At 32.8% G+C, this 24345-nt stretch overlaps 6 protein-coding genes across 7 annotated transcripts; 3 read left to right on the forward strand and 3 right to left on the reverse strand.

Moving 5' to 3' along the window:
• Nucleotides 1-436: 436 nt before the first annotated feature.
• Nucleotides 437-4034, forward strand: LOC123892856 (mannan endo-1,4-beta-mannosidase 6-like). 2 transcript variants are annotated; one of them, XM_045942740.1, is made up of 6 exons: nucleotides 437-593; nucleotides 919-1195; nucleotides 2477-2674; nucleotides 2833-2955; nucleotides 3101-3312; nucleotides 3551-4034. In XM_045942740.1, the coding sequence occupies exons 1-6, from the start codon at nucleotides 454-456 to the stop codon at nucleotides 3906-3908; spliced, it is 1308 nt and encodes a 435-aa protein (XP_045798696.1). In that variant the 5' UTR covers nucleotides 437-453; the 3' UTR covers nucleotides 3909-4034. The 2 variants fall into 2 exon arrangements, with proteins under 2 accessions (XP_045798696.1, XP_045798695.1); XM_045942739.1 differs by having other exon boundaries at nucleotides 916-1195; nucleotides 3551-4017.
• Nucleotides 4035-4054: 20 nt separating this feature from the next.
• On the reverse strand, nucleotides 4055-7946 carry LOC123892855 (serine/threonine-protein kinase STN8, chloroplastic-like). The gene is made up of 4 exons (XM_045942738.1): nucleotides 7275-7946; nucleotides 6531-6704; nucleotides 5630-6034; nucleotides 4055-4786 (listed from the first exon to the last, which is right to left on the reverse strand). Exons 1-4 carry the CDS (start codon nucleotides 7800-7802, stop codon nucleotides 4436-4438), a joined length of 1458 nt encoding a protein of 485 aa, XP_045798694.1. The 5' UTR covers nucleotides 7803-7946; the 3' UTR covers nucleotides 4055-4435.
• Nucleotides 7947-8293: 347 nt separating this feature from the next.
• Nucleotides 8294-12469, reverse strand: LOC123892857 (serine/threonine-protein kinase AtPK2/AtPK19-like). Its single transcript, XM_045942741.1, has 7 exons — nucleotides 12306-12469; nucleotides 10555-11503; nucleotides 10238-10320; nucleotides 10022-10142; nucleotides 9747-9920; nucleotides 9438-9545; nucleotides 8294-8973 (listed from the first exon to the last, which is right to left on the reverse strand). Exons 2-7 carry the CDS (start codon nucleotides 11209-11211, stop codon nucleotides 8674-8676), a joined length of 1443 nt encoding a protein of 480 aa, XP_045798697.1. The 5' UTR covers nucleotides 11212-11503; nucleotides 12306-12469; the 3' UTR covers nucleotides 8294-8673.
• Nucleotides 12470-14869: 2400 nt separating this feature from the next.
• LOC123892859 lies at nucleotides 14870-19653 on the forward strand. The gene is made up of 7 exons (XM_045942742.1): nucleotides 14870-15555; nucleotides 15661-15741; nucleotides 16317-16391; nucleotides 17833-17877; nucleotides 17978-18067; nucleotides 18850-18951; nucleotides 19344-19653. The coding sequence occupies exons 1-7, from the start codon at nucleotides 14923-14925 to the stop codon at nucleotides 19524-19526; spliced, it is 1209 nt and encodes a 402-aa protein (XP_045798698.1). The 5' UTR covers nucleotides 14870-14922; the 3' UTR covers nucleotides 19527-19653.
• A 342-nt stretch (nucleotides 19654-19995) lies between these two features.
• On the reverse strand, nucleotides 19996-20976 carry LOC123891929. Its single transcript, XM_045941793.1, has 2 exons — nucleotides 20695-20976; nucleotides 19996-20643 (listed from the first exon to the last, which is right to left on the reverse strand). The coding sequence occupies exons 1-2, from the start codon at nucleotides 20974-20976 to the stop codon at nucleotides 19996-19998; spliced, it is 930 nt and encodes a 309-aa protein (XP_045797749.1).
• A 1535-nt stretch (nucleotides 20977-22511) lies between these two features.
• On the forward strand, nucleotides 22512-23594 carry LOC123892860. Its single transcript, XM_045942743.1, has 3 exons — nucleotides 22512-23018; nucleotides 23099-23182; nucleotides 23308-23594. The coding sequence occupies exons 1-3, from the start codon at nucleotides 22614-22616 to the stop codon at nucleotides 23422-23424; spliced, it is 606 nt and encodes a 201-aa protein (XP_045798699.1). The 5' UTR covers nucleotides 22512-22613; the 3' UTR covers nucleotides 23425-23594.
• Nucleotides 23595-24345: the final 751 nt, after the last annotated feature.

Here is a 24345-nt window from a genome sequence, read left to right on the forward strand (position 1 = left end):
CATTGGTGATATTGTTAAATCAATTAATAAATTATACAACATACTCAAAACTAAATAAACTAATATAATTTTATTTGCTTATTTTATTAGAGAATGTTATATAATACAAAAGCTAATAAACTAACATAATTTTATTTCCTTTAAAAATATTTATTTTCATAAGTTGTTATGCATTGAACCAGATTATTTCTTATAATATTTATAAAAATATGATTAATAAGAAGTTCAATTCAGTTCATCGGTTCATCAGTTTTTAAAATTAAAAATAAAAAATCAAGCCAATCTAGTTTGATTTTCTTCGGTTCAGATCTGATTTTTGATCCGAACTAAATTAGACGGTTAATTTTTTATTTTAAATTATTTAATTTATCCGTTTAATTGGTTTTTTTATAAACCACTTACAACACCCCTATATAACATGGGCATTGTAGCTTAAGTAATTAACCAATTTCAATGGAGAAATTTGGAACACATATTCTTTGTTTATTCCTTCTTTTTCTATTCCTTCTTTTCATTCTCACAAAACAACCAAGTTCCAGTGCTTTTAGTAAGAGTATGGTGGATCATGTACAAAAATCTATGACAAATTATGAGTATGATCATGCACCTTCTAGCTATTTCACTAAAATTTTATTTATAGTATGAATTTTTAATTATTTTTAAATCGAAGTTCGATTTTATGTTACATTTGTGACAAACTTATTTTTTATAACTGTCCTCTTCTCATTCTAGTCTAGCTCAATTTTTGTTACTTTATAGACAAGTATTAGTGATTATGTTAGTTTTCAAAGTTTAAACTCTGGATTTCTATTTAAAAACTTTTTCGGTGATTCTTAGCTCCGTCCATGTGTCCAATTATATGTTTGTTCTTTTTACATTGACACTTACATATTTGGTTTCTGTAATGGTGTTAAGTAGTGAAACAATGTTGGAGAAGGAAGAAGATGAATGGCAAATGGTGGGGAAAAAAGGAAACCAATTTGTGGTGAATAATCAACCTTTCTATATAAATGGATTCAATGCATTCTGGTTGATGGTTTTTGCCGCAGATGACTCCACTAAAGAAAAAGTCACTGAGGTCTTTAAACAAGCTTCCTCATTAGGTATGACAGTTTGTAGGACTTGGGCTTTCAATAATGGTCAATGGAGAGCCCTACAAAAATCCCCTTCAGTTTTTGATGAAGACATCTTCAAGGTACTTCGTTTTCTTTTTTTTAACGGGATCTTCAAGGTACTTCTTAATTTAACGAGTTTAATTTAAATACACCGTCAGTTTTATACTATCAACAAATTACAACTGATCAAATAAATAATTTTAAGAGCAGTCATGAATAAAGGTCAAATGTTTATAATAATATATAACGGTTATAATTGATTAACATTGTAAGGTCATGTTTGGATTAGTTGTGCATTTGGCAAAAATATGGGTGGCTTACTGTGATTTCAGCAAATCTACCATGATTTTTATGCACTAAAACATCTTTACACTATTAAATTGATTTTTATACTAAACTAGTGCAATTTTTCAAACTTATTACCAATTGGGTGTAGTTTTCAAAAAATTATCACAAAGGGGTAAATCGTCTTCTTCGTATACAAGTTACCTATGTGTTTAATTTATTTATTTATTTGGTTAGAAACAAAGTTGTAGGTGGCACTTACGAGTTTGTCTTTTCTATTTATTTTTAAATAAAGTCATCACTATTATCTATGACTTTGCTTTTAACCAAAAAAATAAACACATGAGTAAGTCGTGTCTGACGACGACAACTAATGCTTATTTGATAAATTTTTTAAAAACTACACCAAATTGGTAATAAGGTTGAAAAATTGCACCTATGTGGTAAAAATATCCTATTAAATCCTAACTTAATTATCAAAATGTAGTTATAAAGAAAATTTATGCAGAAAAATGATAATAATAGATAGCTAGATAGATTGGTCATTAGCAGGCCTGATTGGGATGTCAATGGGATATAGATTGGTCTGAGAGTACGTTACCACTCTCTTTCCCACCATCTAAAATATTCTCATATCCGTCTTTATCCTCCGCTTCGGAGAGTATTCTTCCTCCATCTAAAATATTCTCATATCCGTCTCTATTCCTACAGATCATCACAGTTTCCATAGGGACCATCAACATTAAAAGAACTATCAAATTTCTATTATTTTCGATCAAAATAGTTGTAAGAAAAATAAAGTTTATTCATAAAATAAATAAAATGTAAGACATATTGTGTAAAGGGTATTTTTACGTTGTTGATTATAATATGACTATTTTTTTATGTTAATTACAAAGATGAATGATTATTTAATTTATTGTTATGTTATTGACGATATTTACAAATTAAATAGAGAATTATCCTCTTTAAAAAATTTCATTTTTTTATTGGGCCTCTAAATTGTGAGGACCGGCATAGTTATTAGTGCAGCTAATAAGCATTTATAATGTAAATTTTACTAATTTGAGTGGCAGGCCTTAGACTTTGTCGTAAGTGAAGCAAAGAAAAACAAAATCAGGTTGATATTATCATTGGCAAACAATTGGGATGACTATGGTGGCAAAGCACAATATGTGAAATGGGGCAAAGATCATGCTGGCCTTAACTTGACATCTGATGATGACTTCTTCTCACATCCAACCCTTAGAAACTACTATAAAGCCTATGTTAAGGCAAGTTCCTTTGCTACCATTGGTTACTTTAAGGCTTGTTTGGTTTGTGCTGCAATGACTTAACTGCAGAAAAAAGTATATATATTAAAATCTCATTATTAATATTATTACTATTACTATTATTATTCCACAATACTAAGTTGAATTTCACTGTGTAGACTGTGCTTACTAGAGTTAACACATTCACAAATATCACTTATAAGGAAGATCCTACAATTTTTGCATGGGAATTGATGAATGAGCCTAGCTGCTACTCAGATCCCACAGGTGATAAGTTACAGGTTTGCCCCTTGTAAACTTCTTCTAGCTTCCAAATCAGAAGGGCATTGTCCCTTCCATATAGCAACTTGTTCTTTCCAACCATGATATAATGTACTTACAACATTCAACTCAAATACTTTTCACTTGTGAATATAAATATTATAGGATTGGATACAAGAAATGGCATTTCATGTGAAGAAAATTGATCCAAAACATTTGGTGGAGATTGGACTAGAAGGATTTTATGGCCCCTCAACACCTCAGAGAACTCAGTTCAATCCAACAAATACATCTAAACAGGCTGGAACTGATTTCATCAGGAACCACCAAGTTCTTGGTGTGGACTTTGCTTCTGCTCACATATATACTGACACTTGGTAAGTATGTCAAATTTTTCTACTATTTTCTTTTTTTTTTTTGGTCAAGTAGCCCAGTGACTAGAAATTCTACCCTAAGATGCATAAGTGGGATGACCAGTGTTCGAAACCCGACCCGCTGCATTTATAATGCAATGTCCCTCCCAACTGAGCTAAGCTCACGGGACATTTTCTACTATTTTCTAGTATGACATGAATAGTAAAAAGTTTCTAACTCAGTCAATTATCTCCTTTAAAGGATTTCACCACAAATTGCTGATACACACATCCCATTTATAATATCATGGATGGAGGCACACATAGAGGATGCTGAAAAGTATCTCGGAATGCCGGTTGTTTTCACTGAGTTTGGCTTATCTTCAAAGGATTCTGGCTACAATTCAACATATAGAGACACAGTAATAAGCACTGTGTACAGTTCAATCTTAAACTCAACAAAGAAAGGAGGGAGTGGTGCTGGAAGCCTTTTGTGGCAGATGATTCCTGAAGATACAGATGCATTGGATGATGGTTATGCTATTGTTTTCTCAAAGTCTCCTTCAACTTCAAGAATTGTATCTCTTCAATCTTATAGGCTTGGTTTGTTCAACTCCTAGTGTTCTTCCAACTTAAGTATATGTATCTGTTTGTATTAACTTCAATTTATATCGCCATACATGGTCACCATCTTAATTACTATTGATGCATGCTATAACTTTCTTCACTGATTACATTAAGCATTTATACATATTTGCGAGTAATAGACAAATGAAAGTGCAAAATGGCATTGAATATAACATGACATCTTGTGAGTGACGTTCGTTGAAAATGAGATAAATTATACTTAAATAAAGGACGTGTTTGGATAAACAGCTTAGTTAAGCGATTATAACATAAGCATTTATAAGTGTTTATGTATAAGTTATTTCTATAACAAAAAATAAAATAAAGTCAATAGTTTTTGTATGAGCTATAAACTGTTTTCATATGCTATCCTTGAGAGCTTATGGAAATAAGCTGAAAACAATTTATGGACATGTCATAAGTTGTTTCCATAAGTTCTCTTGAACAGTTTCGCAAGTATTTACACCAGTAGATAAATTCAAATAAATCAATCCAAACAGACCGAAAAGTTATAAGCATCTCACTTTGTGCTAAAGCTGAATTTTGAAAGAACTGCAGCTGCCTGATCACCACCTAGAAGAAAATAAGGATGTCTCAAAGCAGAAGCAGCAGATAAACGCCGTGTTCTTTCGGAACTTCTCTTGGAGATAAGCTTTGATGCTAAGTCCCATCCTCTACCAGAATCGCTGTCAAGTATTTCGGAGTTAGACTTCATTCGAGTAGAGTCTCTCCATTTGTTTAAGTCATATCCACATGTCCTCATTTCCAAATTGAAATTCTTTAAAGCAGCTTGAGACCTTAAAGTTGGTATTGCCATTTGTAAAAGTACAATCCCAGCAGAATACATATCAAAGAGATCAGGACTGTTTAACTGCAACAGTAAGCATAGAGCTTCACTTTAGTACTTAACTTATATAGCATTAAGTGTGTTTTGATTGATTAAGAGTCAGTTTAATAAAATTCTCAATAAGTGCTTATGAAAAAAGGGAAATCAAAAGAATCTTGCAATAACTAAGTGTTTTTTAAACAACAGCTTTTTGTATAAGTTGATATTTAGTTCTATAGTTCAGTTTTTCAGATGCTATCAGTGTTTATGGTATAAGTGCTTATGTATAAGAGATTTCTATAACTAAAGATAAGATATAGGCAAACTGTTTTCATATAGGCTATAGATTGTTTTCATAAGTAATCATGTAGAGCTTATGGAAATAAGTTGAAAACAGCATATGGACATGTCATAAGTTGTTTCCATAAGCTCTCCCAAACAGTACCACAGGTGCATATGCCAGTAGATAAACTCAAATAAATCAATCAAAGCAGTCCTTCTCTATAAACATCTAAAAGCTTATAAGTATTTTTCCGAGTGAAGAAACATAAACTTATTTTGATATTGAAGCCTTCATAAGCTAGAAGCCTATTCAAACTGGACCTAATTAGTACTTAATGTATGCTTAAAAAATATTTGGAGTTCTATCAATATCTTGGTCTATACACTTCTTTTACTAACATCATAGCATGTCCATAAGTTGTTTTTCAACTTATTTCCATAAGCTCTTCAAGATAGCTTACAATGAAAATAGCTTCATTTTATTTTATCTTGTTACATAAATAGCTTATACATAAGCACTTATATGATATGCGCTTATGCTATAAACACTTAATTAGGCTGTTTATCCAAACATAGACTATATAAATAGGATAACAGAAACTAAACCTGCCACAGGATTGGTGAAAGTAGAGCCGCAATTGGCTCTGGAGGAAGACTTTGTGTTTCTTGTGGTAGCACATATAGTTCAGGGGGACAGTAATCAGGATCCAAAGGAGTATAATTAGGAACAAAATTCTTTCCAATTCTAAGGTCTGTTGCTGCACCAAAATCAATGAGTTTGATCTGCCCTTTTTTTGTAACAACCAAGTTGGAAGGCTTTACATCTCTATGAACAATGCCAGTGTCATGAATTTTCTTAAGGGATGTAATGATTTGGCGCATTATTTGCTTGATGATCAATGCATTTCTTTTAGAAGAATCTACACCTTGTAAGACTCTTCCAAACATGACAGACTCTAAGTTTGAAGGGAAGTTTTTATCTGTCATGTAATCAGCAAGAGTACTGTCTCCCTGTGATATATTATGGACAACCCTGCAATTAGTGTATAAATAAATAGTTGGTAATTTATTTTCCTAAGTTATGTATATATAGCATGAAATTCATTCAAATAAAGAATTTGACAGTGTAAAAAAGTTTTAGACACATATTCAATCATATCTCACCAAGTTTTAGGAAATAATACTATCAGTGTTATCAGTAGTAGATTAAGGAATATAGTGAAACGCCAAGAATTGCCGCTACATCAGCTAGCAAAATCTGGAATACCAGTCATTATTTCGCTTATAGCGAAACTAGGATAGCGGCGTGGTTTTCACAGTGGATTCATCAAAATCTGCTATGCAGTAGTGCTATAGTGCCGCTATTTGACAACACTTGGTGAAATAGGAGTATAGTATGCTACTAGACTCCAAGGATAAAGTTAAAGCCAACACTAAATTTAGTTCATCATGATGCATAGATAATCTACTGATAGAGTTGATCCAATAGGAATATTAGGAAGAGCACCTCGAATTTCCAAACAAGCCATTTTCCACCTTTTGTGAATTGTGAATTGCTTTTATCAGCTACAAAACTTCCAAGGAACTTAGCACATGTTTCAGGAGCTGCTCTAGAGAGTCTGTAATTAAACCACTCTTCAAAATCACCAAATTCTTTAGCCCCTTCAATTCCAACCTTGACCTGCATTTTCCATCAATCAGCTGTGCTTTTGCTTTCTAAATAAAACCAGGAAAAGAGAATGAAATACATGCATCTTATGTAACTAGTTTTAGTCATCATAAGATTTTTATGCATTTTACCAACATGGCGTTGGGAGAGTTAATAACGCAAATCTCTCCCAGGCCAAGAACCGGAGTTCGATTCCTGGAATCTCCCATTTAGAAGACAGCCCGACAACACATAAAAAAAAACCAGATGTTCCATTGCCGACTCAAGGATTAGTCTCGTAGCAAACCCAAAGAGGCCTAAGCCGTGCAGATACCTTGTAAAGCCTACCGGAGTCAGAGACTCTAATGATGGTGTGTTAGAAAAAAAAATATATTATGCATTTTTAGCCATTCTTCATGTTAAATATGAGGGACAAAATGAATAATTTTTTATAAGGACTAAACTACAAAAAATAAAAAATTATAGGTACTTCAAGATATATATACAAACAATTGCATCAGATTCAACTACAGAAACAAGTATAACCATTGGATTAGTAAGTACTTATTGGAGAATAAATGAACATTTAATCTCAAATTATACCTTTTTAAGAATGACTTTATCCTTAGATTTAGCATCTAATTTCCCTCTTCCACTCTCTTTTATCTTTGTTACCAAAACAGCAGAATAAACAACACCAAATGACCCTTCTCCTATCTTACCTCCAATCAAGAAATCACTCCTTTTCATGTTTCTCCTTCCAGATAAACTATCCAAAACCAATTGCATTGGAGCCAAAAGGTATGCATCAATAGCACCAAAAAGAACACCTGGTCTTGCAGTTAAGTATAACCATGATAACCCAACAAAGACCAAAATCTCCAACCTCTGAATGTCTGATAAGTCCTCACTCAAAGTCTGAAACTTATCCAAATAAAAAGTGTTGTTCAATAGTATGTCTTTGGGGATGATATCAAAAAATGCACTGCACCTTATAGAATGAGTGTTGTTGAAATGGTTTGTTAAGAAAGAATTGTTAAATGAGGTGGAGAATTTTAGAGGAGAGAAGCAGATTTTGTTATGAGTGTGTTGAAGTGTGGTTGTAGTTGTTGTAGAGAGTAGGGAAACCATGACTATGTTGTTTTAAGACAAAGGACAATGTTGTTTGTGTCTCTCAGATTGTTTTTCATGTAATTGAAACTTTGAGTTTGAGATAAATAAATGAATAAATAAATAAATAAAATTAAAGTCAGCATATGTTGCTCTTTAGGCCATTTGTTTTTCATTACTTTATCCACCCTTTTCTATATATATTTTCTTGGTTCAAAATTACTTGAAACCTCATCCATGAAATCCAAACAATCAAATTATTCATTTTCCCTTATTTTCTCAAAGGGTTATTAATCAGATCATCATCTCACTCGTTACGACAAGGATGACCTTGATCTTTTACTTTCAGCATGTACCACGAGTCGTCGTTAGAGATTATGAAGTGTTGGTCCACACACCTATAAAAATGGTTTCCCCTAGAACTTATCATATTTTTAACAAAGTTTACAAAGTATAGTAGTACCTTTCGCCGGGACAAAAAATGTAAACACTAAAATATAACCATGCTAATAAAAGATAATAACAGCATAACATAAATTGAAATTCAAAAGTAATCATAATCATCTATTGAGGCTTCATTACCAGCACACAATGTGATAAATTAAGATTAAGATGTGTTAACTTATTTTCTCCAAATGACAAGTTCTAGCAATGCCAGCTCAACAATTGTAGAGCCGCAAGGCACATGCTGCAAAGTCGGCTCAACAAAATAAAAGAGAACGAGGAAAATGTTTCTTGGTAATTCATGTGACAGTGTATCACCGTTCACTCATCGAAATACAAGTAACTACTATTACTACTGGCTAATCATTATAATTATAAGAACGAAAAAGAGTGTTGATAACTTAAACTTAAGCCAATGCCAATGCCAATGCCAATGCAAGATGTGAAATTAGCAAGCAGGGCTATTCTTTTGAAGAAAAGAGGCTGCAGGTCTCGCATAAGAGAAGTCCTTGAAAGGGTTTCCACCATTTGGGCTTGCAGCAGGTGAATCAACAACAGGCATATCAGTCCAGCGCTTCTCAAAGTTGGCAACACAGTGCTTCCCAGCTACGTCTGGCCTAAAGCTTGGTTCGATTTCGCGTGCATCCAATTTCTTCCAATTGATTGGTTTGAACCACTTGTGCCCTTTAATTTCCTCAATCCCTTTAGCTCCACAACCTAACCGCTTTGATGCCTCCTTCTGTAGCAGCTGTAACACAGAAGCAAAGTATCAATATGTTGAAGAGATTCTACAGCATTTCAAGAAATATCACATTAGGGAGCATTTGGAAGAGCTCATTTGAGTTTATCTACTTATATTGTATATCGAAACATCCCACAAAACGCATTTGTTGATTAAACGCTTAATTAAATTGTATATCCAAGCATCCCCTTAGTTTTTGCATGTGATAAAAACTTAGAAAAAACAGTTTGCATAGACTAGTTGTCAAGCTCAAATGAAACTTAATTATACAGAGACCCTTCAATGTTGCAAAATTGAACTTCTAGGTTTTTCTTTTAATGAATCAAAATTTCTCCTATGTATGCCTAAATAAACAGTTAAATTAAAACAAAAAAACCTACACAATTATGTTGCAAATAATATAATTTTCAGATGATGAATTTGATCTAGGATAATTGAAGGAAATATATATTCTGCGGACTAGAGATTACCCCTTTCAACAGTGCATGCGCTTCGCTCGACAAATATCCTGGCAGCTTAATCTTATCTTTCACTATCTTCTGCTGAATCTTCTCACGGTTCCCACCACAGAAGGGTGGCTGCAGAGGAGGTGAAACAACAAAAACAATCATTTAGCAACTTTATTAAAATTGTCAATGAACCAAGAGACTAAGCTTCTAAGTTCAAACTTAACTAATTTAGTTGCTTGAATAAGCCAAACATAAATGCATTTTAAGTCCTACCCACAACAAAGAATTATACAACTATGAAGATCCAATACAAATTTACAAGATACAAACCTTTCCGGTGAGCATCTCAAACAATAAGATGCCTACACTCCACCAATCGGCAGCCTTATCATGGCCCTTGCCAAGAATAATTTCAGGTGCCATGTACTCTAATGTACCACACATTGAATTAGATCTTGTACTTTCTTCAAATTGTTTTGCTAAGCCAAAATCAGTCAACATAACCTAGTAGATAAACAAAACAAATCTCAGGTCAGTTATGACATGTACAGAGCAGAGTTAAAAGTCGATATGAAAACCATGAAGGAGGGAGAACAGAAGCGTACATGGCCATCAGCATCCATTAGGATATTTTCAGGTTTTAGATCCCTGTGCATTATTCCTTTTGAGTGGAGATGGGATACTGCAGAAACAATCTCGGCGGCGTATATGCGTGCTAGATCCTCTCTGAATATACAAAGATGAAGAATAGAACCGTACATTAACGCTGCAAACTTGAAAACTGAAACATAAGACAAATAAGAACTCAAAGCTAAACCTACCTGAAAAGGCCCTGGTGATAAAGCTGAAAGAAGAGATGACCCCCATTAACAAAATCCAGTACCAGATACAATCTGTATTTTGTCTGAAACAACATATACAGAATAGAACATGTCACTTATAATTTCTATTTTAGACTATATTCTTCTGTAAACCAGTTAACAAGAGAAAACATTTTATTTACAAAGAACACATTTTGGGTAGAATAACTAAATTTTAAAAACACATACAATGACATAATTGCGTTTTGAAAACCATGAACAATCAACAAAAGATGAAAGATGCTACAAAACCTTTTTACAAATTTGAAAACAAGTACCTGAAAAGAGTATCTAAGTTGGACAACAAAGGGGTGCTCTATCTTTGTCAAAATCTCCCTCTCAGCTTTCATGTATTCAGCATGGTTCTTCTCCATAATCTTATCCTTCCGCATAACCTTCATAGCATATATTTCTGAAGTGCCCTTTTTCCTCACCTGATACACTTTTGCAAATGCTCCCTGCCCCACAACCTTCAAAACCTCAAAATCTTCAATGCTAACTCTTTGGATCTCCATGAGGTTCCCATCTTCATCATTCAAAGACTCCTCAATGTTGTCAAATGAAATCTCTTTAATGTCTTCAGTGGTCTCTTCAATGACGGGCTCCACTAGTTCCAATGAATCGGCAGAGTCGGACTCGTGTATGGTGAGCTTACTGAGTTTAAGTGATTGACTGATACAACTAGAAGGGCCAACAAGAGAATGTGAGCGGGTGTAAATGACTTCTGGGTCATCATAAACCAGCTCGCTCGATTCATCAATCAACTCAAAAGAAGTGGAATCAATGTTATTGACTTCTACGGTAAGTGGACCGAAGACATCGGAGAAATCTAGCTCAACGTGATCTGTGGTTGCAGTACCAGGATCATTTACAGGAAAGAGTAATGGTTTAAACATGCCAGCCATAGTGGAACCGGAAAACTGAGAGGAAACCATTTTTCACCACTCAACGAAACAAAGGATCTAATTTCTAACAATGCTGATGACCGAACTACTAAGAAACTATGGGTTAATCGGACCGAAGTTCTCCAGCACCCTCACTGCAGATGGACTCCTATCAATGGCCTGAATGAGAAGAAAGTTGATGTAGGCAAATGCAGTTCCCAAGAATTTTGGCAGCAAGCAGATCAAAATCCAGCAGAAGAGACTGTTGTTCTTGTTTCCCGAATTACAGGAAACCAAGTATGCTCCAGTGGTTGTTGAACTCATGAAGATCCAAATTGACAATCTGCGTTTCAACAAGGAAATAAAATGAAAAAACAAAACAAAAGAACTCAACTCAAATACAATCTAATCACCATAGCACCGTCACAAATAAAACATCACAAACACTCAATAGCTCACAACAACAAAGAAAAAACAATCAAATAGGAGCAAACAACCATTTTGGTCCCTGGATGTGTGCATTGTCACTATAGTCCGTAAATATATCAAAATTACAAACACATCCCTTTTTGTTAGTAGTTTCGTGGACTAAATTGACCAACGAAAAACACGTGCAAGGGTTTAACTGACTACATAAAAACAGATTTGATGACCAAAAGTGCAATTTTGATTTGATACATTCAAGTACTATAGTAAAAACGCCCCACACATTCATGAACCAAAAATCAAAATGGTTGTTTATCAAATCAAATCACGAAACCACCAATCGCATACATAATTACCATGAAGAAGAAAAAGAAACACCAACATCAAAAAAAGGGATTGATTCAAGTTCTTAGAATTCTCAATAAAACAGTCAAAAAAGTAGTTACTATTTGGCAATAAAGGAATAAAAAACAATAATAAAACGATAAGCTAAGTTAAATACATGATATAACAAGATCTAATCTAACAGAAAAATCCATCCAAAAAACCAAATCATAGATCGGAAAGTAACCACAAAAAAAACGAAGGAAACAGAAAATTGAGATAAACCCAATTGAAATTAAAGAAACAAACCTAGATGATTCGATTAAAAATCGAAACTTTAATATAATGTCAATTAAAAAAATGAAAATTTGAGAGATGAAAGAGGGGTTAGTTACCAGGGAAGGTTGGGGGAAGAGACCTTTGTTGTTTACGAGGAAATTGTTTTTGTGGGAAAGGGTTCGCGTCGCCGCTTAAAACATCATGTTTGAAGGATCGATCGATGGTTATGGTTATCTTGTTTTGGTTGTTTTTGTGAAACGTGGCGATGTATGAGTGGGTGAATTTGTCCCACTTGATTTCGTGGACTCTCCTTATAATGCGATGCGAATATGCTGTTGTTTGTTTGTTTTTTAGTTGAATTAGTTGAACTAGTTGGAATGTACTTTGCTTCTTTTTTATCTTTTTCTTTATTTTTATTTTTTATTTTTGATAAGATAATGTTATCTTTTTAATACATTGGTGAATTGTGAAAAAAATATTTTCATTTTACTTTTTTTTTACGGAAAATATTGTGAATTTAATTTATATGCACCATCAGTGTAAAGTTATTTTACACACGCGTCCAATAATATACCGATACATCATGTATGGTAATTAAAAACACATGATGTGTCACATTCATTAAATGATGTGGCAACGTATTATTAGATGTATGTGTAAAAAAATTTTACACTGAAAGTGCACAACAATTAAACTCTTTACTTTTATTTATTCTAGGAAATTTTGACCGGACCAAACAAAAGTGGATGCAAATTTAAAGAATTTGTATTATTGTATTTATGAATTACCGAGTGATTTTGAATAAAACATGCATCTTTAAAAAGAAAAATGAATAAAACATGCATGTGTGCTTTGTAATTATGAATTTTAAGTTTTACAATTTTTTGGCTTAGTTTAAATTTAATTTTCATCTCTTTAAGTTTCACAATTTTTTTATAAGTTTTTTACTTGCACAAATTTTATATAAGTTGTTTCACAATTGTTTGGTTTTTGACTTTTATGTTTTCGTTGCTTGATTTTAATCTCTTAAATTTTACAATTGTTCATTTTGGCCTCTCATCGATTTTGGTCCTTCAAATTTACGTCATCTTGCATTTTCTAGTCTGCATTGACTTTTTGACTAAAAATTATTTATGGTATTTTAAAACTATAAATAATTGTTTAAATTAAGTAAATAGAAGTTTGTTTAAAATAAAAAATTATAAAATAAAAAGATTGTATTAAACAAATTTTTCAAAAATAAATAAAAGATATTTTATAAAATACAAAATATATTTCATAAAAAATTGCTAAACTATTTTTTTTATAACAAGATTATTTTATAAACTACTTATAACAAAAAAATTATTTTATTTTATCAACTATTTTTTAAATACAATTTTTTATATATTTTAGAATCGTTTTTAATTTTTAAAACATCTTTTTAAAAATAAAGAAAAATATTTTTTAAAAATACCACATTATCATTTAGGGGAGACTAGCAAATGCAAAATGGGGTAAATTTAGGGGTCCAAAATCAAGCAATTGAAACTTTTGGGTTAAAGTCGAGCAATTGAGAAATTTAAAGAGTTAAAATTGAGCGATTGAAACTTATAGGGGCAAAATCAAACAATTGTAGAACTTGTGGTATCAAAACTACATTTAAGAAAAAAAATTGTAGATATATTTCTATGAGTATATAACTCAATTGATAGGTAATACATATTATTTTTTTATTGAAAAATATCTCATTCATTGCAATTAATAATAAGATCACATACTATAATAGATGAGACATGATTAGGGACATTCTCAAACCATAAAAGAGAACCTAAATTCCTAGCTACACCTACTTGCATCTTTTAACAACTACTCCCTCTCTCTCCCTTGATATAAGCCTCCATTGAAATTTTCCCCGTAGATTAAAAAAATTAGCAAGGTAATAAATGTGTATTTTTTGTGTATTAGAATTACTAAATTGTCCTTTATGAAAAAAATTATTTGTAGTTGACTTTTCGTATTTCAATGCAAAGTAGAGTTATGTTTGGAAAAATAATAATAAATGTGTCTAGGAAATTGAAAATGAGGTTATATTTAGAAAGAAATTTTATCTTTAAAAGAGTGCTTATAATTATAGACGGAGGAAGTAAAACACTAACATTTAACAAGCAATCGGCCACAATGAATTCACTTTCAACATCCATTTCCACCGCAACATTTTGAAAATTTTGGACTTTTGATCCATTGAAGACATCGCCTCAAGCCAAGAGTTTATACCAAAATTGGACAGCAAAGTCATTATTTTCGTTTTTGGTTGTTGAAGGTTGCACAACTCCTTGATGGCTTCTACCTATTAAAGGTATGCAAGTAAATTAAACTAAGTAGTACTACAATAATAAAAAGCACCTTAAAAAACACTGTAATTTTATAATATCCACTATTTAAATGACTGAAGAGTAAAAAGAAAAAGGTGTAGATAGGAACGGATCCAAAAGCTCATAACATCAAGGGCCGAAAAATAGTAAAATAATAATAAAAATGAATGTAGATTTTTTTATTACACATGTCCATGTACTTTTTTAATGTTATCGTGTTATATTTACGAAGTTTTTGTTTAATGGTGACTGATAACTAATCGCCTCGAGAAATATGTGGGGCACGAAAAAATAAGTTATTGCCCTCTATCCAAATATGAATTTTGTTCATGCAGCAAGCACAGTATTCCCCTTCTGCAGAATTTGTTGGGCTCTTACTATGACCGAATTTCTGGCTACAAACCCACTTGCCATTTCATCTGCAGAATCTCCTCCATGGTTCCCCTTCCTCAATTCATACCCAACTTCAACAACCAGAACCCATCTCAGCCCAATTTCCTTCTCCCTCTTTTCTCCCAAACTATTCAAAACCAATGCTAACAACAAGAGCGTTTCAGCAGCTTTGAGCTCCAGGTCCAATGGCAGGCCAGCTCCACCATCAAAGGGTCATAGCTTTTACGACGAACTTCAATTTGAGGACAAACAGGAGAACAATTTTGGGTTGGAGTTGGAAAGAAACCCTCTTGATGATGAGGGTTCGTCCAATGAAACTGATGGGTCTATCCCATTTGTTGGGAGGGATGAAATTGATGATAAGAGAAGTGGAAAGATTGAGAATGAATTGGGAGAAGATGAAGATGATTTGATTCATCGGGTTCGCAGAGATGGAGATGGAAATGATGGGGTTGATTTGAGAAAAGATGACAAACTTGAGAAATTTGGTGGTAATCTTAGATTAAGAAAACGTAAACAAGTGATTAGAAGGTCGAATTTGTTGGCGAAGCAAGTGATTAGCATTCAATCTGCTCTTAGTTTGGGATTTGTTTCCCAGCTTTGGGTAGACACTACCTCTGTGAGTCACAGAAGATAATAATAATAATAACACTTTGTTTGTTTGTTAAAGGGTTTTTGTTTATAGGACTAATGAGTTAATTTGTTTGGTGAATTTCATTTTCAGTGGATTGTCCTATTTGTAGAGGTGAGATCAAACTTGCTTTCTGGGGATTCAGAAAAATTCCTTCTTGAGGATATCAGTCAGGTATAACAAGTTTACTGAATTAAGACTGATAATGTATATATGTTTTTTGGGAGTTCTTTTGACTGCAATGATTTCAAAGATAATCACTTATTTCAAAACACCTGTTAATTATGGTTGTTGTTTGATGTGGGAGAGGGGTTGTATTGTAAATCTGTTTGCTTCAAAATTCCACTGCATTGTATGTTCTGATGGAAAATTTGCAACTTGGCCTGACTCAGTTTGGATAAACAACTTAATTAGGTGCTTATAGCTTACGAACTTATCAATATAAGTGTTTATGTATAAGCTATTTCTACTACAAAAGATAAAATAAATTCAAATTGTTTTCATAAGCTATCACGGAGAGATTATGGAAATAAGCTGAAAATAACTTATTGAAATGTCATAAGTTGTTTCTATAAGCTCTCTTAAACAGTCTCACAAATGCTTATGTTAATAGATAAGCTCAAATAAGCTAAGCCAAACAAATTTTGTCTTGCGGCTGCATAGAACTCCTAGTTATAAATATGGTTTGCCAGGAAGTGACTTCTTGAGTTTGTTCACTGTATTGACTATTTTGCTTGTTCCTTTGTTAGGTTGGGGATGTTGTCCTTGTCCCAGATGAAAGTATAATAGACGACGAATATAAAATGATTGGATTGGATACTCTGGTATGTTTTACTGTTTCTTGTGGCTTCACTTGTGAATCAATTTTTTTTATGATTTATGGGATGAGTTCATATGGTCCGGAAGAATACGGATAAAATGTCTTCTTTTATATTATATTAGGCTCAAACTCTCCAGAATATGCGATAGCGAATATACCTGAATATGCTATGGTATTTTTTTACTGAAATAATGTAAGATAGTTATGTTTTATGCAAGACTGAAATCATGCCTTAGAAAGAAGTATAATATTGCTCAAAGTATCAAAGCTTATACCACATGATTTTTTTCCCATGGTTTGTAAGTTAATCATGCCTTCGATATGATCTGCCACTGTTCCCTTGTAATGGATTATGTCACAGGCTGTGAAGTTCTAAATCACTCTCAAAGAGAATGTTTAAATGCTTCTTTTTCCTACCTTTCTTGCCATATTTGCTTGACTATGAATTAGGGCTTGTTTGGGGGTAGAGAGAACACTAAAAATTGATATCCCATATTCAAGAGTATTTTATTGTTTCCTCTCCGGTAATGTGAACTTTAACAGGTTCAACCCTTCTCTAGACCCCACCACGGTGGGAGTTTTACATAACCTAGTTGCCCTCTCTAGGAATGTGAGAGGAAAAATCAACCTTCTTTTGATTGAACAGATACATTACAACTGTTTCCTAAAAACTAGAACAAACTAAAGTGACCAATAAATTTAATCCCTTTTCTGAAAGTTATAGCAATAAAACATGTCACTTGAATGGACGAACATCCCTAGCATGATCTGATGCTGTTTGTTGTTTATTTATGGGTTATGTAAGGATAATTTGATCTCCATTCTTCGGAATGTTTTTCCTTCCTGCCGAAGAGTAATCTCTCCATTTGAATATTTATCTCTGGATGTCAAAATCTTATTTAAATGTGCTCAATATACTCACTGTCTCACACTAGTTATCCTGTGGCCGTATAGGATTTTATTTTATAGATAACACTAGGAGTGGACAGTGGAGTTAGAGTGCTTCTCTACATTGGGCAGCTTGAATGAATTTTTCATTTGACTTTCCTGCTAAGTACCTTGAAATTATGATTTTTTAGCATAACAATGTTAGATACTGAGAGAAGCCAGACACAAACAAAAGAAATGTCGGTGGAACCTTTTCCAGATTTTAGTGAGTTGTTATAAGTTATAACAAATAATCATGTTGTAAATGATAGTTGATTCAATTATGTACGAGTAAATTGAAGGTATATCATTTCTGCTTAAGTTACATGACTAGTTGTGGTCAGTTGTACTCTATCCATATGAAAATCGGAAAGTGATCTCTTGTGGAAATTATGATTTTCAACAGTTTTATCTAGAAAGTGATTCCATGGAATTTCTGGTGTCAATCTTGGCTTCAGTACCACTATTTCAAATTTATACAAATTAGGAGATATCTTAATTCGGTTTGTATTTGCTAGGTTGGATACAGAGTTGTAACGCCCTCTCTACGAAATATCGGAAAGGTGATTATCTGTTTCTTGCACTGTTTTGTGTGCTAATATTTACTGGATTTATTTATCTCTAATATTCTAATCATATAATTATTGAAATATTAACTCTCAGGTGCGTGGCTACAATTTCAGCATCAATTCAGGTGCTGTTGAAGAACTTGAGATAGACTCATTTGGACTATCCATCATTCCATCAAGTTTGGTAAGCGTGGTTGCTTCTTTTTACAGTTATTAGTATATACAAATTACATGCAGGTTTTGCCAACTTAAATGGAAATATGTATCCGTCTTGTGCAATATTGGAGGGAGGGAGGACATGTGAGCTCCCTCCCTCCTCCAATTTCTTTTTCTTATATTTAAGTTGGCAGTCCACTGAAATTAGGCAAAACACCTATTTCTAGAACTCCAGTACTTCATATGATTTTTCATATCACCGATTTCCTTCATTCTGTTCAATTAATCATCATAGAAAGTGATTCCATAGATTTTCTGGTGTCCCCTAATATGGCTATTGAATAAAACGGAAATTATTATCGTTGCTAACTCTTACTCCACAAAATCTAACTAATAAAAATTAGGCAAAACACCTATTTTGGTCCCTCACTAATGGTCCTATTCTCCATTTAGTCCCTTAAGGATCACATTTTACAATTTAGTGCTTATAATCAAAAGTAACCTCAATTCAATCCATCTGTGTTAACTCACTTTGTTAAGAAGATAAAATGCTTAGGCGGCACTGTTAAGATTTTTTATGGCATCACAGTTGCCATTCTTTTACCCATCTATCTCAGTGAACATTTCAAATCTTGGGTTAAGATATTAAATATGTATACCTATTCACACAAAACTTGCATTTGTAGCTGCAAACACTAGGGGCTGTCGTATGACTCGCAGAATATATTCTTTTCATGGACAAAAACCAAATTTGAAGTAATTCAACTTGCTACCTTCTTCATTATTTATTTTTCTATTTAAATATTTTAGGTGAGTACCTACTCTTTGATGGTTGAGGATGTACTGGAAGTAGTATCTGATGCTGTTGTTGTACATGAAGCTGCAGCGTTACGAATACAAAGGCTTTCAAAGGTACCTTTAGTTCAAAAATGAAACGGCCAAGTGCCAGGTTTGCTTGGTCAGTGGCTTTTATTATTTTCTTAGCTGCTAAAACTGTTTCTTCTGCAACTTACTCTCGGGTCTGTTTCTTCTGCTGCTAAGTGCCAGGTTTGCTTGGTCAGTGGGTTCTATTCGATTATTTTCTTAGCTGCTAAAATGTTTCTTCTGCGACTTACTCTCTCCAGAATATTTTTTTTTCCTTTTTCATTCTGGAAGTTGATCTGGAATTCAGTGGGGAAAACTTGCTGAGCAGTGTCGTTTCCCATTATAAATAGATAAATAAATTCAGGCATCCTTTAACCGTTTTTGTATAAGTCGTTTATTTTGTCTATTTAATCATAAAACATCCTACTTGTCTCCACCAGGGTTTTTTGGGCAACCAGAATGTAGGAATCTCAGTGGATGATGTCGAAGATTATGAATCTGAACAATCTACGACATATGGTCGTGTTTCAAGGAGAAAGAAAAGTTTTGGAAGAAAGAAACCTAATCCAAGAGATTGGGATGATAATGAAGATAACTGGGAGCTTCCCATGGACTACCTCTAATCTCACGGTTTTTCTGCATTATACTATACATATATAGATTTCTTATGAAAATGGAGTTTAAATAAACCTATTAGACATGCTAACAGTTATTTTATCTTTTTTCTGGTAAAGAAGTTTTTCTTTTGTATAGTTGATTTCCTTGAATTTCTTTAGATTTCTTTTTTGTTGTTGTATTTATTTTAGCAGGATGTTTAGACTTGAGAGAAGAGTATTACAACACTGCATACCAAATAAACAATGACAAATTATATATCTCAAGTATATTTGGTTTCTCTTCAAATGCCTTGGCTTAGTATCCAATATAGCTAGGTTAAGTAACTTATTCTCATTGATAAAAAAAAGTAACTAATTCATTGCCAACAATAAAAATATCATTATTACATTATGAATCAAATTGAAAACATTAAGAAAGAACCTATTTAACCTAAATGATCTTGTTTGAAGCATTGTTGAACTAAATGTAGACACTTCAATATCCCATTCTACTACATCCAACCCTTGTTTGTGGGTTGACTGAAACTAGGCTCTTTTCACAAAACACAGCTTCACATATGTCAGCAAAGTCTCTCTCTTCATTCTCAAAATTAAGATCATAAGTTTCCTCTGTATCAATATTATAAGATCTAACTTTATCAAATATTTTTACAAGAAGCTCATTTCCCTTCCAAAATCCCAATGGCACACAAAGTGAACTATGCTTTATAGTTCGAAGTTTGTTCCAACAAGAATTCACAGCACCAGCTCCTTCCGTCACCCAAATGTCGAAGTTAGCATTTTGATCGCCAAATTTACGACAAACCAATGTTATACACCCACCTAAAACACCCAAATATCTTCCACTTGAACTACTAATATCAACATCTTTTGGCAATTTCACCTTGCTAAGAATCCCACCTCCCACATCCAATGCAAGGATTGTTTCAGTCAAGCCTTTACTTTTTCCCCACCAATAATAAATCCCATTAAAATACATTGCAAAACAAGAAGTGTCAAATTCACAAGACCATGGATTAGCACTTTGAATTGTTCTCCAAGAATCACTTCTCAAATCATATTCTTCAAAAATATACTCCTTATTACGACGACATTTGCTGTAACTAACCCACATCCTAACAACCTTAATTAAATCTTCACTTCTTATATGATGTCCAATTCCAACACCTAGTACCATCCCATCTTTTACTTTTGTGACCAAATATGATGATGGAAGAAGCCTCACTTCCCTTGTTGTTGGATTGCATAGAAAAACATCCCTTCCACAAGCAAAATCTGAATACAAACACACTAAGCCATTGCAAGAATTGGAAACAATGTGAAATGATAGACTACACTTCATGTTTTGCATAGATATAGAAATTTGTTTAAGAGAAGAGCCATTTTCTAAGGAAAATAGTTTGTGGGTATAAGGCATTAACCAAAGGCGTAGAAGTAAGTAATATTTTTGACTCATGATTACCCTTTTTGGAATACTACAATTACTATGTCTAAAGCTTCAATAGACACTCCCTATTTATATACTCTCTCAAGTTACTAGTGTTGTTTCTTTCTCAACAAGTAAAAGAAATCTTTATGATCTCTCAAATAGATTCTTTGATTTAGATTTGTTTTTAATACAACTTTTATTTAGAAAATTTATTACAGTGTTACATGTAAATAAATTCTTTTAACAAAATCTTACAGACAATCTAAATATAGATCAAATCGGTAATAATTATCATATCAAAAAACTAAATTTACTTGCTGAAAAAGTAAATCAAATCTATTTGTAAAAAGATTTTCACGTGAATCAAATCTATTTGTAAAAAGATTTTCACAAGATTTGATATAAAAAATGTATTACATATATTTGCTATCACACAATACCAAATCTACTAATAATCACAAATTAACAAAATATTTGCTATTTAGCATAGAAAATTAGAAATTACGTGGGTGTTAAAGAAAAGAGAAATGCTAAAAGTCCTTAATAAAAAAAGCATAACTTTTTTTAATAAAAAGATCATCTTTGATTTAAAAAAAAAAACGTAAATAGTGGTGTGTTACCCGTGTGTTAGTGTTATGCTAATTTTTTTTTTTTTTTATCAAACGCTAGTTCGCCGGTCTCTGTTACTATTGATTTTTTTTTTTTTTTTCTTTAATGAAACCGAGCATGATTATTGTGCCGTATAGTTTGATGTAATATAATTAATTTTTACACCCTCTAATTTACTAATATTACTATCCTATACTTTTTTTAGGTCTCATTTTTAAGAGAATGACATGCGTTTGGACCGATCTTTTCCTCTCATAAAGTCAACCTGACTTTCCCTCCCAAAAATCACATAATTCCTTTTTTTTTCTCAAATAGTTTTTTTTTTTTTACAATTTTTTGTCAAATAGTTTAATGGGTTGACCGGGATTCGAACTCCAACTACGTTGCATATATATTAATACAATTTTTCTATCAACTGAACTAAACTCACATAATATATTTTTTCTTCTTGAATCCTGAACCTATTATTTCTTTGTAGGGTCTTGCTAACGAGTGCCCCCGGGGCACTCTTTAAGCATTCCATTTAAAGAAACTTTTTATTCAAAAAGTTAAACACTACAATTTCCAATGCGTTGACTTTACGCATTCCGATAAAAATTCTATAAAAAGCTTACTATTTAAGGGCTTAAAGAGTGCCCCGGGGGCACTATTTAGCATTTGTCTTCTTTGTATTATGGTAGTCTAGTTCATTCTACTAGATTCAATTTTCGCCGGTTTGATTCCCAATGAAAAGTGACGAAAATAGTTTGCTAAATTCAAACTTGGATTTATATATTTATAAAAAAAAAAATGTCCAATAATGAAGAATCCAATGTGGACTTTTCTTAAAGAAAAAATCATTAGCTTAAGTCAAAAAACTAAAGAAAAAAAGCACTAGCCGTTACCGCTTGTCTAGTTTCAAATTCGAAACTTACTTACATCATCATCATCATTTTCACACTCCACTCCACCTTTTTATTCACTCACACCACTCTCCAATTCTTTCATCTCAACCAAACCAAAAAAAAAAAAAACTAATAACAAATCAACCAAACACGACGCTAAACAAAACGCAAATGCAAACACCTGCCACCGGAACACCGAAAGTCCGGCCGCGATCTGGCCGGACACCACTTCAGCCTAAAAACACTCCTGCTAATCTCCCTCTCCATCCTTTCACAAAGCCGAAGCTCGATCAGTCATGTTTTGAGATCACACTATTCCAGAACGCCGACAAGGAAAACCGTCCGATCGCGACTCCTCCTCTGGAAACTTCGCTTGCGGAGGAGCTGACCGCGATCAAGAAGAAGCTGGAGAGATTGAGAACAGATAAAGAGAAAACAGAGAAAAAGCTGAAAGATAGAGAAGCGTTACTTGACGCGAAGATGAAGGAGATGGAAGAGAAAAGCGAGATTCAGAAGAATCTCGAGATTCAAGTCGATCGATTGTTCCGTTTAAAGGAACTCAAGTATCGATGCATGGTATGAATTTCATTTCACAGTTCGATTCGTTTCTAATTTTGATTTCTCAATATCGATTTTAACGTTTTCAATTGCAACAGAGAGTTTCTCCGATTAGAACTCTTAGAGAGAAGGAACATGAAAAGATTATCAACGAAGCAGCACCATCGCCATCACCATCACAGGTATGTTATATGAGAATTTCCTAAATTTTCTCAGGATTTCGAAGCAATTTCGCCTTAATTAATCGATTAATTGAAACTGTGAAATGAAAATTGAGAAATGTACCATTGTTTTTGTTGGTGAGAAGGTGAAAACAGAGGAAACGGTGACGTTTGAATCGGAATCGGAATCAGAATCACGAGTTCTTGAGAGTCCTGGTTCAGCTTGTTCACAAACAAATACTATACAAACAAAATCTGATTAATGAGAATGCCGTTTTGGGGAAGTTTTCATCTATACATAATTTCCTTATTATGGCTTTTCTTTCCCCGTTGAATTTGAATTTCATAATTCAATTTGTAGTTTTTTATGATATGATGATAGTTATTATTTATTATGATAACATTTTAAGAATGAAAGTGGTCCAGTTTTTTATGTTCTTTATTCTTGGCTTCATGTTTGTCATTCAGGCCACTTTTAGGAGGGTGTATTGGATTGAGATTTTACGATACAATTTTGGCAAAAAAAAAATCTTGATGATTTTATGAAATTTTGTTGGACTATATTGATTTTGTGAGATTTTAAAGACTTTTTGTACAAGACTTTTTTAATAAGAAAGTAATAAAGAAGAATAAGAAATTTGATACAACGATTATGAAAATAAAAAGTCTTTGAGAGTTAAAAAATGTCTTAAGATTTTTGGTGAGATTGTTGAAAAAGTCTATCAAGTGTATTTTAAACTAAAAAGTCTCTCAAAATTCATTCCAAAAAATAATCCATCAAAATCGATAGACTTTTGAATACCAATAGACATTTTAAAAGTAGTAACAAATCTCAATTGAATACCAACAGATTTTGTTGCCCTAAAAAAAATCATGTTTGTCTTAATTGAATACCATACGATTTATTAAACTTTTGTAAAAATCTTGATTGAATACCTCAAGATTTTTTTGTCATAAAAGAATCTTTTAAAATCTCATGAAATCTCAATCCAATACACCCCTTACTGTATACCAGTATAAATGCACGGGTTAATGTTCACAAAAAATATGGATTATTAAAATTTTAAAATTTTGTAATTTTTTAATTATCTTAAAATTACTTTTAGAATTTAATTTATATACACTGTCAGTGTATTTTACACATCCATTTAATAATATATTGACACATCATCTCATGTATTTTA

This window comes from Trifolium pratense, linkage group LG6 (assembly GCF_020283565.1).
Source record: "Trifolium pratense cultivar HEN17-A07 linkage group LG6, ARS_RC_1.1, whole genome shotgun sequence".
NCBI classification, from domain to species: Eukaryota; Viridiplantae; Streptophyta; class Magnoliopsida; order Fabales; family Fabaceae; genus Trifolium; species Trifolium pratense.